The sequence below is a fragment of the Syngnathus floridae genome, chromosome 18 (assembly GCF_059516105.1).
Source record: "Syngnathus floridae isolate MCC-2025c chromosome 18, RoL_Sflo_1.0, whole genome shotgun sequence".
Taxonomy (NCBI): domain Eukaryota; kingdom Metazoa; phylum Chordata; class Actinopteri; order Syngnathiformes; family Syngnathidae; genus Syngnathus; species Syngnathus floridae.
In genome coordinates this window covers 10,299,315-10,314,863 of record NC_142430.1, presented here as the reverse complement: position 1 = coordinate 10,314,863, position 15,549 = coordinate 10,299,315, and the positions used below count along the sequence as shown (strand labels likewise).

Genomic DNA, 15,549 nt, shown 5'->3' with positions numbered 1-15,549 from the left:
CTGATTTTGCGAAAGGGAGCTGGCAATTAGAAAGAGGAAAAAAGAAATTGAGGGCAAAAATACAAGCAGAGGAGAGGAGAGGAGAGGAGAGGAGAGGAGGGGGAAAAAAATGAAAACGTGATTTGGAGACCCACGACCGTGTGTGGGAAATATGAATCGTTTCATGGTGAGACTCTAACAGCCTGACCCTTTTATGAAATATGTGATCATTTCCACGACATGGTTTCAAAGCACTTTGTAGCCTCTCGTCTATCTTGAAGCCAAGCGATGTCCTAAATGTGTTTTTTGATGATTGGCTTGGACGGGGTGGGGGGGCGGGGGAGCGAGTCAGCCTTACTTACCCTGTAAGAGTTAAGTGTTTTCAAATGTATCCCGCAGCGTCAACACTGGCACTGCTGGCTTAGCTTCATTACCATAAAGAAATTTAGCGGTGGAGATTCCAACGGCAACAAAATGGTGAATAGATGAGAGCCAAAGTGAGGTGTGAGTGAGACGGATGAAGTAGAAGAGAAGAGAGAAGATGGATGGATGGATGGATGGATGGATGAGAGGGTGAAACAAATGCAATCGTATGGATTGGAACGCTGGAAGCACAAGAGATGTATCAATTGCACACCTGCCTAAAGAAATAGTTGCAATATTGTTTACTACGTGTTTTTGCATTAACAAGCTGCAGTGTTTCTCCCCCAATAGATTTTTGGAGTGGCTTTCAAAGTTTATAAGAAGAATGCTATTTTGTATTTCAAAAGAGAAACAGCTGCAATATTGACAGTCGAAAAATAGGAAATGAATAAATAAAAGTACGATATACGTCGCGTAAAAAGAAAAAAGTTTGGAGAGTGTTGACACATGGAAACCAAGGAAAATGCTTTGTTTCCAAGCAGATAATTGTGAAATTTCACATTCAACACTCCTGCCGAGTTAAAAGCAATGTTGACTATGTTGGCTTTTGTCATATCTATTATTCATGTTTTGCTATTTCAGAGGATTGCTCTGAAAATATAATTAAAGAAAAGACAAAACATTCTCCTAAGACCTTGCCTTTGAAAAATTTGCCTGGAGCAGAATAAACCTGCCACATGCCTTTCATGTTTTCTTTTCGTTGACAAATGTTGCGAGATAACGCACGTGCGCGTGCGCGCGCACACACACACACGCTCACACAATTGCGCGCGCTGACCTTGCCTGAGTGTCGATTCTGACCTACGAAGATGTACAGCCTGGATCATATCACAGGTAGTAAGCACTAACACACAGACTCGGCCATGGACTGATAATGGAATGAATGATTTCTGGGGACACCGGACGGAGTCGGGGAGTGAGTGAGTGACTGCTTAGTTGTAAGAAAACGTGTCAAGTCTACTGTACATTGGTGTGAATGTGATGCATTCTTAAGTGCACTGTGTGTATACTTAAAGCTGCATCATATCATGGCAATATATTCCAAGTGTCTCTCCCCGTGGAGCTTTTACTGAACACAAATAAGCCTTCTTTCCGCTTCCCAAAAGCTCCAGTTAAAAAATCTCCCATTCGTAATCCATCTCTTTCTTTTGATTTGAAATATTTCACAACAGCGAGAATCCCATAGGTACTGTCGGCTCCACCTGCTCGGGTAGCTTTAATAGACACAAACGCCTGACAGATATGTTTGAGGAAGGTACCCTGGGGGAATCTGAGCAGTTATGAGTTATTTATTTGCACTTGTTTTGCTCATTATAGAATCAGAAGAGATTTCAAGTGCAGACAGAGGAGCGGAATAATTCAGCACCATGGATAGCTCCCGCTCCTCGTTCCGGTTACATGGCTTTGGAGGGCTGTCCCTAGGAGAATTTTTTTTGCTTGTTTTTTGGTTTAAATTCAAAAAGGTTTTCAAACCGACAAAGCGTAGACACACCCAGTGTGATACAGAAACGGACTCTTACAAGAAAATGCTCGTAAATGACCTCCAAAAAGCATGTACGAATATGATCTAGTCATTTACATAATGCTCACTCGAATGAGGACAGGACAGCATCTTGTTAAATAAACATGAATGCTACGGAATAAAGTAAATGAGAGTCCATGTTACCGTTTTGCTTGGCGTTACATCAGGCCTTATTATAGACGCAGACAAACACACATTGCACTCAACTCGACTTCTTGCCAGGATATTTGATCACTTTCTGTCTTATTCTGTGCCTGTTTGATTGTCTCTGTCTGTTAGCTCCACTCCTTTTTTCCCGTTTCATGCTGCAACCCTTGCCCGTCATCTTCGTGAAGTACATTTTAGGTACTGGAAAATCTGAAACACAAGCAATCCCGCTATGGCGTGTTTCTTTTGAAATATTTATCCCAGAAGAGGTCTTGGTAAAAATAAAAACTTAATGACGACTTGCAATTCATTTCACAATACTGCCACCTCCATTGCATACATTTGAACTTCTAAAGAGCAGCATTAACATTTGCGCACAACTGCTATTGGCTAATCCTCTGAATTCAGTTTCGTCATGTGACGATTGCGGCTATAGAGTAGATTTTAATATTCCATTACTGAGAGCACACTAAAACTTAAGCCGCACCAAACGACATACATTCGACTCCACAGCACTGAGCACAAAGTTCAAGGACAACACTCGCGTTGTTATTTTAGACAGTAAAAGTCTAAATAATGACAGATGCAGGCCTTTGCCGAGACAATAAACCCGGTTTTACAATTTAGTAATATACAATACACCTTCGAGCTCATCACCGCGCTCGTCTCCGCAGAGCAAATAATGGTAATGAGCAAATTCAAACTGCAGGTGAGTGAACCTCAAAATGTATCACGTTGGAAACAAAAGACCACATGCTGCTCAAAAGCAGTTTTTTTATGATACGCTATGTAAAACACAGCAGAAGACAGACAAATGCCTTGTTTTCGGCGTGCTTCAATTCCCTACACAGCAGCAGCAGCTCAAAGGCCTGAAATTAATAAGGTTTGGATTTTTGGAGTGTTGTGACCTAGGGCTGTGTTCAATACAAGCCCACGGTTCCACTCCCACTAATGAGGGAAAGGCTATTCATTTCAAGGTGAGTCGGAGAATGAAAAGATAAAAAAAAAAATATATATATATATATATATATATATATATATATATATATATATATATATATATATGTATGTATTGCTCTCACAAAATAAATGACTCGGAGAGGTGCCAAAGCAAGATTCATTCTTTGAGAACACACAGTGTTTTTCTTGCTGTGCCCCTCCCTCGCTAAGCACTTACCGTACAGTCGAGAGCTCATTATCATATCACAATGTCATTTATTGGCTCCTCGTGAAACTTTAGAGCAAATTCACTTTGTGTCTGAGCATCCTTATTCTAATATCTTTCATTTTTCATCTTATAATCACATTTAGACTGATTCTAAATTTGACACAATAAGTGCTGATCCCCAAGTGATTTGGTCAAGCCATCCTTTAAAAAGGAGTAAGAAAATGGACAGACTGAAAAAAGAAAGTGTGTACTTACTGCGCTGGACAAGGCTTAACGTGTCTTCATTTAATGGAAACCTATGGAGAAAAACAAAGGCAAAATATGAAGTGCGCTGAACTGTCTTTCACTCCTAATGCAAGAACATTTCAGCTATTCATGTAGTGCTGTGGGTGTGTCCAGCCTAGAGTTTGATACAAATAAAATCAACACAGTAGTTGGGCCTAAGGCCATGGAGTGGAGGATGTGGTGTGGAGGAGTTGGAGGTAGAAAAGGAAAGAGGATGATAAGAGAAAAACAGGATCCACTTTATAGCTCTGACAGAACTGTTTCCAGTTTTTGCCCATCATTTTGCATTCATTGCTTCATCTGAACCACTTAAGTGCAAGCATCTAGTGACAATGAGCCAAGTCAACAACTTCAGCTCCGCTGAAGTCAACATTTTGACATTCGGGTATTTGAAAAGCCAGACGAGGAAGATGGCTGTGATAACCACATTGGATCGTAAATCAGGTAGAACATCCAAGACTGGAAGTCATCAGCAAACAAACAAGCTATGGCGTTGTCTATCCCCCGAGGGTGAAACCCATAGACATCCGCTCATTCACTGTCATGACATGATTTATGGAAATATTACGCCAAGCAAATTAACAAATGGCGCGGGCCCGTTGCTTGCCTGCCTGTGAATAAGACACAGTGGGAATTCATGCAGGGCAGGGCAGGGCAGGGCAGGGCAGGGCAGCCCCCTGACACAACTCCTCTGGATATTCATATTTTCTTTCCCTGCCATTGGTTATTTATTTAGCACAGTTCCGATCCACTTTCCCCGAGCTATTGAGACAATCCATCCTGTCAGATTTATGTGGTTAGCCAGGGATGGAGGGGGGCACCAGAGTTTGACAGTATGCATTTCAGCTGCATGGGAGTGTTTTGGGAGGGTAATGAGGCTCTTGCAAGAATGCTATTAGCGGCTTACTGGGCCATTTGGGACTTTTTGGACTTGGAAAGTCACCCATAGGGGAGGGGAAAGGTATTCAAAGTATGTTGATGACTTTTTCTTTCTCAGCTCAATACTTCATGTGGACAGAAAAATACTTTCAATAGGGTCTATCAAAACGAAAGAGTTTGCCACTGGATGTGACAATCCAATTTTCTCCGATCGATGCGATTGGCATTGAGCAGGGTAAATAAGGATGGATTGTTTGTCCGTTAGCCCACTGCGCTGTGTAACCAGCACCTAAATGTAAAGTGACAGTGCCCCCCCCACCCCCTTTAAGTCAGTTTTTCTTCTTAACCTCCCTCTCTTCAATTAAAGTTTTTTTCTCTGTTGCACTACTACTATTAGGGTGACTGTGATCATTATTAGCATCATTTGGATCATTTGCATGATTAGCATTATCTGCAAAATAGCCCATAAATCAAGAATATTTCCACACCCTTTATAGGGCCTTGTTGAAATCAGTCCGTTTTGAGGTGGTTAGCCCCAACTGCAGTTTGGGCTGGTGCCAGTGTGGCATTGCACAAGTAGGCTTCCTTCACCCTTTTTTAGTCTGGAGTGTAGGCTGGAAGCTTTAGCAATACAGCATTGGAAAAGATTGGTTGTTTTTTACTTTCAGGCTGAAGGATTACACACAGAGGTTCATCTGATATCGGCACAGCTTGAGAGCCGAGCTTAGCTGAGATTAGTATCAACACAGGTGGGAGGCTGTGCACAGAAACACAGATTTGGTTACAAGGTGCAGAGAATAATCAATTCCTTTGCCGCTTCATGTGAATGGCTTGCACAGCTGCACGCACGCACACACACACAATCAGTTATTGCTGAGGTGCTGTTTGCCATCATTCATGTTTTAAAGAATGGCTCCATGCACACACTCATCTGTCCCTGTCTGTGTGTGAGCCGCTTCCATTTTCTTGGCCAGGCACCCAGTCACTTTATTTTGCAGCAGGTAATCACAGAATGACAAGGTGTGGCCTGCTCTGATTTACTGCACCACCATGCCTGGAAGTTAAAAATGGAAAAGTGATAAACAAGACAGAGGGAACGCTCTCCGAGTCCCACCGCACGGAGGGAAGGGAGGAGAGGAGAGGAGAAGAGAGGAGAGGAGAGGAGAGGCCATACAGTTTACTATGTGTCTCAGGACAAGATTGTGCAGGAGAGCAGTGTAAAAATACATGTTTGTCATATATTAGAAGCAGACAGGAAGGGAGATTGTACTTTTTCTCTGCTGCTATTCCAAGCTGTGTGAGACAGTAACATACACACATAGGCGATATCGTTTACAACAGGTGAGATAAAGCGGCGAGCCCAGAAGGGAAACAGCATTTCAGGAAAAGGTTTTCGGTTAAAGGAACACTCGGTGTCAAATAAGCATAGAAGCAAAGCACTTGCTTTAAAGAAGGAGTGGGCCAAAGTGGGTCCTTCCTGAGCTGGGTGCCTTTTGCACACCAAGAGTTTCTCCACCACTGACGTTCTGTCCATGACCATCATCAACAAGTTAAAAATCGGAGACTATTCATTTCCTTGTAAATGTGCAAATTCAGCATCGTTTTATTTGTATGTATGAGTATGTGACCCGCATTGCCTTTTGAGCTTGAGCTCAAGACAGTCCAAAGGATAAGCACTACCTCCCTCTTTCTCTTCACTTTCCAGAGCGCTTGTGCTATCTCCACTGGACCAACTGGAGGGTTTGACTGCACAAACAATAGAATCCCTCCTACTAACGTTCTCATTGTAGTGTACTTGTGGCTGCCCACAGCTGCCAGCCTGCCTCCGCCACGTCCCACTCCTACTGTATGGTTACAGCTATAGAAATAGCAAGGGCTTTTTTTTTCCCTTGTCTTTTTTCTTTATTGTTACCAGTGCTAATCCCCAAATCAACAAGGCGTTGAAGAAAGGGGTGTTTGGGTTTTTTTTCCTCACACTTGCGGGGACAAAAATAAATCAATAGCAGGGCGTGTAGGTGGCCATACTTAGCGCCGCTATCGGTCGGTCAAGTCACTTTCTATTTGCAATTGGAGATAACTTGAAAAGAGGGATAAAGAGGTAAATAACCATGTGAGGAAGATAAAGGATGGATGGATGGATGCACGGACGGACGGATAGACGGGAGGATTAAGATGATAATTCTAGAGTGTAATAATGGTAATTGAATTTCGATTAATTGCACAGCCTTAATGCAAACCATTAGCAAAGCGTTATATAAACTGCCGTGAGCACATCGCCATGTGACAGAAATAAATCAATTTAGGGATGATGGATGACAAAATGGAAGAAGTCATTATTACTTTGTCATGTTGATAGGTTGACAGTAAAGACTTGAAGCCGTTAAAGCACCAACCTTAGAGGATGAGCGAATTGTAACATCTACAAAACCGCAATCTGAACAGACAGTAGTTGTGTGTGTTGTTGTTTTTTTTGGTGACATCTAGGTGAGATCAAACAATTGCTCTGCACAAATTGGAGCGGGGTTTTGTCAACTAGAGGTTGGAAGTTCAGGTCTGCTCACTGAGTGATTGGGCAGATTATTGGAGTAGTTTTGGTAGGCTGACTGCTTTTTGAAGAAAAGCCATCCAGCTCTGCTATTGACTTGTCATGGTGATTGATTGGCTGTGAGAGCAAGCCCTAATGGCTTCATCAGCCCCAGGCCACGTACACATAGGATGAGAACAGCACGAGCTGACTCGCAGTGTCATTGTAGCCCGGAAAAAAGTTCACCTCCAGTCTGGAATCCGGCGCCCCTAAATCACTCTCCGAAAGACACACTAATTAAAAAGAGTTGATTTGATTGCCGCTTCCTCCTGTATAAGTGATTTCAACGGACTTCTTTCCGTGCCTCCCTATTAGCGCTGGAATTGTTTCTTTTTCGCTTGGGTTACTTTGCCTCATTCTTTTTCTTCTTAACTCAAGCTTGCTCCTCAGCAAGTGATTCTTTCAAGTCCCTAACAAGCCCTTGGAATGTCTTCATTGTCAACTGTTCCCAATAAAAACAACACGTCTTCTCTTACCCTTTTTCAATCACTCCTTGACACGTCAATTTATAACAAAACAAAATCAAACAATATAGTATATTGTTTCATATTGTTATTTAAGTAGCACAAAAAGACTAAATAATCCACTACAGGCCAATTATGGAGGAAAACAAGGATTATGGTGGAAAATGTTCCCAGGCAAAGAGAGCCAGGTTTGATCTATTTGAAGAACAAACAAGAAAAGCTGTGAAAAAGACACAAGATCAAAATTAGAACGGACGTCAGATTGTAAAAACAAAAAGCAACTGGAAATGTACAATTCAATTCCATCCCTGTGCTATTCATACAAAGTGGCCTCTGCAAATGTAAACTGACCTCAAAGCGCAACGGAGGGTGTTAAAAATACCCTTTGCAGACAAATGGGATTTCAAGAGCAAAGAGATAATTGTCTCAACTCCAATCTCGTTATCGGGGAACACGCAATTAGAGAAATGAAGCCATCCATTAATTAATCTTAAATGCAAGCCTCCGAGCGTCTGGTGCCTCACAGCTGTCTCTGTGACAGATTGCGATTCAATTACGCAACCTTATTGGAACACCGAGAACTCAAGCTCTTCATTCTGTGATCCCCCCCCAATTAGAAGAAGTTCACTTTTGCCCAGCACTGTTCGACACGAGGCTTAAATAAACTCCTCGTTGCAGAGCATTCATCAAATAATGACTCCAATTCCTTTCGGAAGACTTGCCTACTCCAATTGGAAATTTTCCTTTCGGAATAAATTAACTTCATGTTGACGCATGTGACCGGAAAAGGCAAAATTTGAGAGAGAAAAGAAAAGTCATTAGTCAATATCTTTGAACTGCACTAGCAGAAAGTAATGACATCATCAGATTCAAAATGCAGCAATAATCAGGACCACTAAAGTTAAACCAGCATGGGGGGGAAAAAAAACCAATGAAAGTTTCACAGGTACAAATGAGCAAAAGAAAATAACATTTCATTCATCCCCCCTGAAGCAAAATATCAATTTGAACACATCATGAAAAAATATGCAATAAGCACATGTTAAGACAGTGATATTAAAGAAAAAGCCTCTTGCTCAAGGGCACCGCAACAGCGATGAGCTCGCAAATGAGCCCGAATTTCCATTATTTGCTCCGTTGCTGTTCATCAATCATGCAGAATGGCAAAACATTTGAAAAGAAGTCGAGACTATGATCAATAAATAACCAAAGCAGGGGGGAGGAAAAAAAAAGACAGCAAAGAGTATTGACCCGAATGAGCTATGTATTTGCACTCTTCTGGAATGACTGCAGACTTTCCCATTTTGAAGGCTGGAGTATGCAAGATGGAAAAGTCAGCTCTTCAATCACTCCCCAGCGATCACCCTAACTGGTCATAAATCAGACCTGTGGGCCCCATTTCAAACTAATTAGAGCCTGATTATGTTCTATCATAAAACATAACTGCAGCCACCATTAATTAGGCTCTGATGGCCCTCTACGGAGCCCGAGGAGCCGCACATGTGTGTGAGCGTGTGTGTGTGTGTGTGTATAGCCACGATGTGGCAAAAAGAGGGCAAGAAAGTGACATGGAAAACTCTCTGATCCTACGAGATGATGCCACACAATCCTTGTTATCTTCACCTTCAACTGTGTTGTTGCTCAAGGGAATAAAAGACTGTGGGTGTGAGGCTTTAGGAGGGGAGGGGGGCGGATTTCGAGGGTGGTAATGCCTCAGAGATCAGGGTTAAGAGATTTAGCCTGCCTGACACACCTCACACCTGAGGCATGTTCTTTTTTTTTTCTTCTGCTGAGAAAAATCCTGAATATTTCAGGCCTCATGTGCTGGTCTGATGCAAGACCAACACATTCACTGCAGAAGCTTTACACTCTCGGGTTGACATCAAAAATCCAATTGATGAATCCTTGGCAACCAGAACAAATAGAAGACAAGGACCTGGTTAACATCCATTTTCTCAAACGGCTTGAACAAAGACATCCTAATGTCACATGGCTTTTCTCAAACGAATGCTACCTCGACAACAGAACATGAGGTGATGCCATGGAGAATGACAGTCAAGCTGATGCACTGTCATCCCTAAGAGCTCCTGTGACATCTTCTATCCAAAGCATCGGCACATGATTTATGTCAGAGACCTTAAGTTCACTTGGAGACAACATGCAAATAAATAGCAAAAGCAATGACACTGTCGGAAGGATGTGACAAGCTGAAGCGCCTTTGCCAAGTGGCAATTAGGATCCATGTCCTCTATGGGAGATCACGACTAATCAGGTCAAGACGCTTTACAAGCGTGGCCGGCCATGGCTCACAAGCTTTACACTTGTTGGCAAGTGACATTTGTAAGCTGCGATGGAAGACAAATATTAGTCGATGGAATTATTATTTGTTTGGATGAGACACGAGCTGTGTTTAATAGATCAGAGCAACGTCAATCATCCACTGGCCCTGTGCCATTGGAACATTCAAACAATCAGCCGTTTCATTTGATTTCTGGTCATTCCTTTTCATACATGTGATGACGACTAGTGCGTGCCGCTTCCACCTAAGGAACATTACCAGACTGTTAGCGATGATTATGAATTTGAGCAGGAATGAAGGTTTTCGAAATGTGGCAATTATAGAAATCATAAACAATAGGTAGTGTTGTGTACCGGATGTGTATTAATGCTGGTTTTTCTAAATATATGTATCATTTTTTAATTTATACTTTTTTATCATTTAAAAAAACAAATAAAAAATCAGCACAAACCTAATGGAAAGTCGTTCATTTGAATCGCTTTGCTTCTTCGCTAATAAAATGATCAAAATGAACAGATCACACTGATAAAATGTCTTCATTGTATATTTGCTTTTTTACTCAAGATCTCAAAATAACTACATGATTAAAAAGATATGATGATCAGGTATTTCTTTACAGTGTAAAGGAGGGATGGATGAAAAAGTGCTTGCATCCCAGCGGATGTTGTGGCTTCTCCTGGCCCTCCCTTGGGCTCACGTGCTGATTAATTAACAGGAATGAATGGTTTGATCTGCTCCCAGTTCATAAAAGATTGCCAGCTGGGCCGCCAATCTACTCCATCTCTTATCAAATTGTGTGAAAATGTCAAGATGGCTGAAGCCAAATTAGCTTAAACAAACACTTCACACTCCTTTCCTGTCAGCTTGCCAGCGAATCGACCGGCTGCCAGCAGACGCGCAACTGTACGCCCATCGACGTCCACGCACGCAGATAGCGGCGCTCAAGTGCTAATTACTACGCCAACGCCCTGCTATTAATTGATTGATTTCACATTTTATCTTTGCGCTGGAAAATGTAGGATGAGTCTGTGGAACCTGCGCGGCTGCTTCTGAATGAGGTCCATTGGGCATGAACAGACACACCCATTCCAAATTGCCTGACAGCTGCAAGGGTGCAATGAAACTCTGGAGTCTTCTAAATGAGGCTGCTGGCTGGCTGGCTGGCTGGCTGGCTGCTGGCTGACTGGCTGCTCGAAAAGAAAGCCTGAGCTGAATGAACTCGCTTGTTGGACCCAAAACAAGAGACAAGGAAATAATCTGTGTCCCAGCTCTCCAGCGAGACACTCAGTGAGCCCCTCCGTGCTGGCTTGCCCTCTCAAAGTCAATCAGCTCTGTGACTGAAACCCAGTGAAGGGGAAAGCATGGTGGATTAAAGAGAGGTGGAATTGGGAAAAGTATGGAGAAATTAAAAAGACGGCTCTCTCGCTCCGTCCAAACCGTGTCAAGGTGACACGTTTAATTGCGAGATGTGATGGCGGAACGAACTTCCCTTCTGTCCCCTTTGGATATGTTTGATGAAATAATTGCTCATCTTTACATGAGTCTTTTCAAACATACAGTGGGGAAAAAAAAAAATCAGATGAACAAATAATGTCATGTCTTTTTTATCATTGAAATCATTACAAATTAAATTACATTTTTATGTTCTTTAAGGATCAATCATTGTATGGAAGGGGGGGACCCCAAAAATAAATCTAATCTGTGGCCACAAAAACAAATGGCTTGACTCCTTTGTGCACACGTGGTCGTTGATGCAGTTCAAAGTCTGAGGATAAAAGATGCTCGGTCCATTCGTCGGTGTGTGTCAAGGCCTCTTGAGTAGCGAAAATATATGTGCATGAAAACATATTGTGAATGGCTTTAGAGCGTTTTGCCATATCTGCTTTGCCAAGCGTACTTTTCTATCCTTTTGTCCTTGTCTTTTAAAAAACCACTGTGCAAACAAATGCACAAGGACCAACACCGTATTGTAGAGGAAACAAGTCAAGTGAAGAAGGAAGGAAAAGCCACACATTCCTCCAAGTGCATTCATTGGGATTCGACCTCAAGCGGCAACTGAGATGTGACGCCGGCCAACTTATACAAAACCAGAATCTTGATACAACTACAAGTGTATTTGTTCAAATTCTGCTTAGGAACAAGTGACCAAGCAGGTCAAGAAAAGTTGTTTCTATTTGGCATGTATGTTCATTCTATTCCTGTAGGCGGCACACGGATACTTGAAAGATGATTGTGATTAGAAATGGACATGAGCTACACACAAGAGCGGGTTGCATTTCAAAGCCAAGACCAGTTGACAACACACCATTGGCTTTCAAATAGAAAATATTCTCCTTTATCGCCGCACCAATTAAAATGAATTTGCCTCTGGAGCTCATTCTGTGCCCGTGGCAAAGATACATACAAATGAAAAGTCATCTTTTTCACCTTTAGCTTGTTGGAGCATATCAAAGAAAATAAATGAGTTGACTGCAGCGTGTCGTATGAGACTGCCAAGAGCAAAGATGTGACGGCTACTGAGGCCACTTTTCGCAGACAATGAATAATCCTATAGTTATGTCTTTTATCAGACGTCATTTTATCTTGGGGTCTTAATATGTCCATTTTTGAAATGAGCACAAAAAAGAAAATCGGGATCTAAGACACACATGAATAGAAAAGGTCCTTTTTTTCCCCCCATTCATCTCTGATTCTTTTTCATGATACCGTATAATTGGTGCATATTAGATCTTGGCGCACATTCTCTGGGTTGAAGAAACTGAAAGTATTTTTTGCTTATTTTTGTCCTATGTGATTCTTTCTCGCCCATAATTTTCTCATTCAATGACATCATCCAGTTGTTAAAATAATTTCATTTGGTGGACATCAAACAAGTGGACAAAAATCACTTGAACAGGGCTTTCAAACTCAAGGGCAGGGGGCCAGATACGGCCCGCCACATCATTTGGTGTGGCCCGCAAGGGGGACAGAAACAAGACATATTTCTTCCTTTCAATTCTGGTCATTAATGAATTAATGGTGAAACTATAGCATCATCTGTCAGTGAAATTATACGAGTTGAAAATGTGGTAAAAAAAAAAAAAAGAAGACTACTAAATCAAGCAGTGTGAGTCATTCAGGCTGACAGCTCTTCAACTTGACTCTGGCTAAGTAGAAATGCTGATTGAAAGTTGCAAAGTTAGCCCAAGGACAGAGCTCTGTACATTTTAATTATAAAAGCATTTTGAAAGACGAGACACAAAGAGAGAAACAAAGCAGCAACAGCTTCAGAGAATAATTTGTAACCACTCACCGGACACTCCATGATGTGCTACACCGACCGGCACAATCTAATGAGATCCGATACATGAGCGGAATCAAGAATTCCGCCTTGACAAAAGCGGCTATGACTGACATTGTCAGGGCACTCTTCTTTGAACTCGCTTATCGCTGTCGGTGAAATTTGCACTGGCTGCTACTTTACCTGAACTTTACCTGAGCTCTTAAGAATCAAGTTGGATTGGGTGAAAACGTTTCCAGTTCGGGTTGTTAACTCATTCAGTGCCATTGGCAATTATAGACCGTATTAAGTGGCTTGGCAGCGAATGAGTTCCCATTGAATCTTGGGCTTCGGAACGGTGTGTGTCTTCTGCTCAAGCCATCTTTTTTCAAAGACCTCCGTTGGCTTTATCTTCATCACCTCCTTCTTCCATTTCTAATTGCACGTCTTTGTAGAGCACATCACTGTCTGCTCCCGCTACCTTTCATCAACGCTCTGCTCTGCTCTGCTCGGCTCGGCTCAGTTCTGTCAGGTGAACTTCTGAAGGGACGCATGTCAAAGAGGGCTTAACCTGACACCATTCATCACGCAGTCATTAAACATTGGCGCTATAATGACACACACTTGTACACTTTGACAACAAACTACAAAGCGTCTTTTTATGTAGTATTTATAAATATACTGTCGCAAGTATAGGAAGGAATTACTCTTATTTTGACATGCTGGAGTAGGTTAGACAGAGTGTAAAGTCAAGCGACTGTGCAAAAGTCAGAATTTTGATAGAATGCGCGGGGAAACAATGAGAATTTTTACCCTAGCATCCACCTTTTTCCAAAAGTAAATTCTTTACCATTAAACTACAAGAAGGCTTGGAGGTGGGAGGAAGCAGGGAGCAGATACAACAATGAAACAATCTAAAAGAGTGATTGTGGTCTTGTCCTTTTAAAAAACAAGTTCATCACCTAATAAATCTGCTGGAAACTAATAAAACTGTCATCAGTATGATTTTCCTGGAGAAGAAGGAATCCGGGGGAAACGGGGAAACAAAATATGACCCCATCAACCTTATCTGGCTGCTTTGTTTTGTTCCAGCTAAGGTCACAATGAACCAAGCTCATTTGCTATTTTTTTTTCCCCAAGAATCATTTTTTTTATCATGATATTAATCTGACTGTAAATAAAAAAACAAGGGGGGGGGGGCTTCACGACTGCGCATGAAGTCATTTACAATCTGAATGTTGTCCTCCAAACAAAATGTGTTTTGATGAAGAAATGTGTGTTTGGAGGCCAGAACCGGCAGGGATGGCCATACATTGTCACCTTTTCACCTAACACCCTTGCTTTCATTTAATCTCTATTCTGCACGCCGGGAACTTGCTATTCCACCGCTGCTTGGCTTTTCTCCCTCCCGCTGGGCTGCAAAGTGATGTGCCATCTATTGCTGCCAAATGTGTTTATATCAGTGAAATGAGACTTCCATTTATGAATGTACCCAGGGCAGAAGGAGGTCGAGCGTCAGGGAAAATGGAGACTTTTTGGGTGGGATAAGATCGGGCCGATTGCGGGGGTGTGTGTGTGTGTGTGTGGTCTCCCATTGGAGAAAGCCCCGGGACTAATACGAGTCAGTAACGTGCAGTCGCGGCAAGTCAGCCGTGATTCTGTTTGCTAAGCTCTAAACTTGGATGGGATGGAAATGGATGTGTGATAATAAAACACAACATTGTTTGATGCAACATTTGTATCCCAGATTGAACTTTTGAGCTTGTCGTTTTCAGCTTGCCGCTGCGCCCGTGAGCGGGATCTGCCGGCCGCTCTGCTGCTTTGCATGGTCACACAAAAGAGCACCTGGTCGGGCATATAATCATCACAAACCGCCTTTAGTGCCTGGAACTTCCCCCGGAGGCCAAAAGTAGCTCCTAACAACTTGGTGCAGCTGGCCTTCATCACCAAATGCTAATCACAAACACAATTGAACGTGGCATTTTCGATCCTGAACTGCGTCTATCATTTTTCTGAGCGCATTTCCAGCCCTGTTCAAAGGGCTATGTTGCTAATCAGGTCAAATAGGCAAGATGCAGAGTATTGCTTTAATAAGATGCTTTGAAATACTCAAATATGCCATTTTGATTGAATTCACTCACACGCTCTTCGGTTTAGTTGGACAACTCAATTTCTGTCTTTATTTTCCTTTGTTACCTCTTTTATTTGAAAGAGGGCAGCCTAAAAAGCAGTCATTATCTGACACAAACTGGCAGCTAAATAGGGAAATAAGGGGGGGAGGCAAAAGGCACTCCCCCCAATCTAAAAATGAGCTGGGAAAGGGAAGAAAGGCAAATAATGAAACATAATCCCCTTGTGCCCAGTAAAAAGGAAATGATCTATCTCCTTTATCTAAGTATGCTATTTATAGCTCCGTGTACTTTCTGTTTTGGTTCTATGCATACGTAGTTTGGACTGGAGAAGATTGGAGGATGGAGAAAGGTTGGAGGGTCACAAGATGCTTGAGTGGCGAGAAAGGGAGTCTATGTGGCTGGGAGATG

At 42.2% G+C, this 15,549-nt stretch overlaps 1 protein-coding gene across 5 annotated transcripts in view; it reads right to left on the bottom strand.

The window, feature by feature from the left end:
- The window catches only part of rbfox3a (RNA binding fox-1 homolog 3a), a 158,736-nt gene that overhangs the window by 118,729 nt on the left and 24,458 nt on the right, over nucleotides 1–15,549 (bottom strand). For all 5 annotated transcript variants that reach the window (XM_088359694.1, XM_088359695.1, XM_088359696.1 and 2 more), the window contains one exon: nucleotides 3,495–3,535. In XM_088359694.1, the coding sequence (XP_088215820.1) occupies nucleotides 3,495–3,535 (41 nt within the window). The remainder of the gene's footprint in view (nucleotides 1–3,494; nucleotides 3,536–15,549) is intronic.